This window comes from Rutidosis leptorrhynchoides, chromosome 4 (assembly GCF_046630445.1).
Source record: "Rutidosis leptorrhynchoides isolate AG116_Rl617_1_P2 chromosome 4, CSIRO_AGI_Rlap_v1, whole genome shotgun sequence".
In the NCBI taxonomy this organism is placed as follows: Eukaryota; Viridiplantae; Streptophyta; class Magnoliopsida; order Asterales; family Asteraceae; genus Rutidosis; species Rutidosis leptorrhynchoides.
This window is the reverse complement of record NC_092336.1, coordinates 564620106-564624325: the sequence shown is the minus strand read 5'-3', so window position 1 is coordinate 564624325 and position 4220 is coordinate 564620106. Positions and strand designations below refer to the sequence as shown.

Here is a 4220-nt window from a genome sequence, read left to right as displayed (position 1 = left end):
GGATTATGATATTATTACGGGTCTCTGTTGTGAGGTCCACGTTGATTTGGGAAATCATTCATTTTTAATAGTATTCGGAATAAATGGTAAAGTGTTTGTTTCAATAACGTAATTTGGACACATACAATAATAAGGAATATTAACTGTTAGAATTAGATATATTTGATTTCAAGTTATTTATTAAACGGTAGTAACATTCAATTGATATTTAGATAAGTTAACTAAAATGTTTAAGATGAACAAGTAAAACACTAATTTACTACAGTATTTTCGAATTGCTACAGTACCTGAAAAGCTAGTGTGTTTTCGAAAAACACTATTTGCTACAGTAAAACACTATTTGCTACAGTAAAAAACGAATTTCGACATTGCTACAGTGAAAACGACTTTGCTACAGTAAAGCACTATTTGCTACAGTAAAAACGACTTTGCTACAGTGCTACAGTAAACACTAGTGCTACAGTAAACACTATTGCTACGATAAACACTAATTGATACAGTAAACACTATTTGCTACAGTATTTTTATATCGATGAACTACCAAACAAAAGCGGATCAGGCGGCCATGCGATCGCATGGCAAAAGCAATGAAAACCCATGCGATCGCATGAGGTACTGTAGCAGGCCACATACTATAAAAACTCTATTTGGTTCCAGTTTCTTTTCCTCACTCATTTTTACTCCGTATCATTTATGTTATTATTATTATTATTATTATTATTATTATTATTATTATTATTATTATTATTATTATTATTATTATTATTATTAATATTATTATTAATATTAAGATTAATATTATTATTAATCCTATTATTTTTAGTAGTATTAGTACATAAAATACTACGACGAGGTTATGAGCGTGTCACCTTCAAAATGGGTTTTCGAGCGGGATAGAGCTAAAGAAATTATGGGTCATAGCTATGGAGGTTATGGGTAATATTCGTGGGTAATATTCGCAAGTCAAAACTAGTGTTTATCATCTCTGTTACGTCTACGTACATTCCTGCAATATTGAATCACAATATTGATACGTGAGCATTCATATCTTATCTTTTATATATTAATTGTGTATCCATGTCTAGTGCTCGAGTATATATATTTATACATGATTGTATGCTAAATTTCGTCGTTAAACAGTTTATAATGAATCACGAATTAAATACATATATTACTGGTAAAAGGTATATGATATACATGTTTTTGGAAAGCTGACGAAAAATCAATAACTTTTCATTTAGATATCGAATAATTTCGATGAACGGATTAAAAGATATGATCAACTGAATTATGATTGACGTTAATTGAAATTGCTTTTGAATCTGCAATTAAGATTTAAAAAACTTGTCTACGAGATTGATAAAATGGATTTTTAAATATTACCAGTCGAGAAAACGAATTCTTATATAAGACACATCTCGTTTTGTTGAACTATTGTCAAAATTGACTTTTTGAAACAACTTTGGATAACTTTTGTATGTCGATCTCGAGCATTAGGATTGTGATACACTATGACCTGACCTAGCTTGATAGATATTTATTGACCAACATATGTTCTCTAGGTTGAGATCTACGATTATTTGATATTCCGAGTTTCGGTCACATTACGATGAATGACTTTATATGCTGCTAAGGTGAGTTTCATTGCTCCCTTTTTAATTGCTTTTGCAATCTATATTTTTGGGCTGAGAATACATGCTATTTATTTTAAACGCAATGGATACAAGTACATACTAAATTCTACACTGAATTTGAACCGAAAATCCCTTAGCCTTGGTAACTAGTAGCTGCCAGTACATAGGATATGGACTGGTGGGCGCGAATAACAGTATATGGATCCATAGGGCTTGACATCCCCGTCCGAGCTAGAGCGCTAGCCTTTTAACGGACGTGTGTTATTTGAGTTTAGGACACGTTGGTTTGCATGTATTAAAACGAATGGGGTATTTATCATTATAACGTTAAAGCTTAGTTACCAGGGTGCTCTGTTATGTAGAATCTATTGATAAATGTTTCTGGATGAAACAACTGAAATCTTGTGACCCACTTTTATATACAGATTATACGAAACACTAAAACTATGAACTCACCAACCTTTCTGTTGACACTTGTTAGCATGTTTATTCTCAGGTTTCCTAGAAGTCTTCCGTTGTTTGCTTATATGATAGACAAGCTATGTGCATGGAGTCTTACATGGCATATTTTTCAAGAAAACGTTGCATTCACCAAATCATCACCATGTATCTTATTTTGACTGCATTGTCAACGGAAGTACTGTTGTAAACTATTATTTACGGTGATTGTCTATACGTAGAAATCATCAGATGTCGAAAAGCTTTGATTTAAATATTCATATATGGTTTGCCTTTTCAAAAGAATGCAATGTTTATAAAACGTATCATATAGAGGTCAAATACCTCGCAATGAAATCGATTAATGACGTGTTCGTCCATATGGATTTGGAGCGATCGTCACAAATGGATAAGGCCTTCAAAATGTTTAACTTTTTAATCGATGATTCGGATGATGAAAAAATTGTTATGTTCGTTAACAGTTTATAGGAAGAAGAGGAAGAAGAAGTAGAAGGAGAGGCGAGTAGTTCACGAGTCCCTCGTCCCCGCACTTATATTGCACGGGATCGTGAAGCTGCTACCGAGAGGTTATACAATGATTATTTTGCGGAATCACCGAATTATCCTGAAAAAAAGTTCAAGCGACGGTTTCGAATGAGTCGTCAATTGTTGCTCCGTATCATCGAAGGTATATCTAACTATAATAGTCATAATATACCCGATTATTATTTGTACTTTAGGGAGCGTCCCGATTGTACTGGACGTCAAAGTTTGACAATATACCAAAAGTGTACGGCGACCATACGCCAAATGGCGTATGGAACCACACCTGATATGTTTGACGAATATATAAAAATTGGTGAGAAAACTGCTGCCCAATGTCTAGAAAACTTTTGTCAATGCGTATTTCATTTGTTTGCAAGAGAGTATTTGTATAAACCAACCGCCGATGATATTGCACGGCTTTATAATTTTCATTCACAAAAACATGGTTTACCGGGTATGCTTGGTAGTATTGATTGTATGCATTGGGAGTGGAAAAATTGCCCTGTTGCGTGGCAAGGGCAATATACTCGAGGTGATCAAAAAGGCCCGTCTGTTATGCTCGAGGCAGTAGCCTCTCAAGATTTGTGGATATGGCATGCATTTTTTGGTATGGCGGGTTCAAACAACGACATTAATGTTTTAAATATGTCGCCATTATTCAACACCATAAAAGATGGCACTGCTCCAACTTCACCATTTGAAGTAAACGGGCATCACTATGAGAGAAGGTATTACTTTGGTGATGGTATATACCCGGATTGAGCTATGTTGGTAAAAGCTCCCCACAACCCAATTGACGAACCACGCAAAAAATTTAACAGGTTTCAAGAAAGTGCAAGGAAAGATATTGAGCGTGCATTTGAGGTACTTCAAGGTAGATTTGCAATGTTAAAAACTCCGGCGAGAACTTTAGACTTCAACAAAATTAGAAGACATATGTACGCTTGTATTGTCTTACATAACATGATTCAAGAAAACAATGGTTTTGTGATAACTCATCGAGAGGAAAGAATGATTGCAAGGAATCCGCTATGACAGTTAATCAGGAATTTGAGGGATCGAAATGCTATTGTTAAGGAAATACAAGATCGTCAAGTACACAATATGTTGGAGGCCGATCTAACCGAACATGTTTGGAACTTGTCACCGTTTTTTCGTTCCGCTAATAATGTCGAGTAGTATGTGATGTATTATTCTAGTTTATTTTTATGTGTTTCAGTTTGATGTACTTTTTTATCAGTTTAATAATTTATGTTTTTCTAGTTCCGCTAATATGTTATGTAATATTAATGCAACTGTTGTTTACTTAAAATAGCCGTTTATTGCATTGTTTCATAAAACGATTACATTAAAATAAAAAACCAACTTAGTTCCTAAAACGATATTACATTATGTCCTAACGGCTATCTTGAACAACTGACTACTCGTCATCGTCACTTGGTGCAACACCATCTTCATTTGGTGCAACTTCATCGTCACTTGTTGCATAAAGTGAAGCTCGCATCTCCGGATCTTCATTGTCCGAGCTTTCTGGTACATCCTCTCCACTGCTTGAAATGGCGTAACTTTCATCCAAAAATTCGGTATATAGATTAATTGCTT

At 34.4% G+C, this 4220-nt stretch overlaps 1 protein-coding gene across 1 annotated transcript; it reads left to right on the top strand.

The window, feature by feature from the left end:
• The first annotated feature begins 2882 nt into the window (after window positions 1-2882).
• On the top strand, window positions 2883-3653 carry LOC139842748 (uncharacterized). The gene is made up of 2 exons (XM_071832856.1): window positions 2883-3346; window positions 3440-3653. The coding sequence occupies exons 1-2, from the start codon at window positions 2883-2885 to the stop codon at window positions 3651-3653; spliced, it is 678 nt and encodes a 225-aa protein (XP_071688957.1).
• The last annotated feature ends 567 nt before the right edge of the window (window positions 3654-4220 follow it).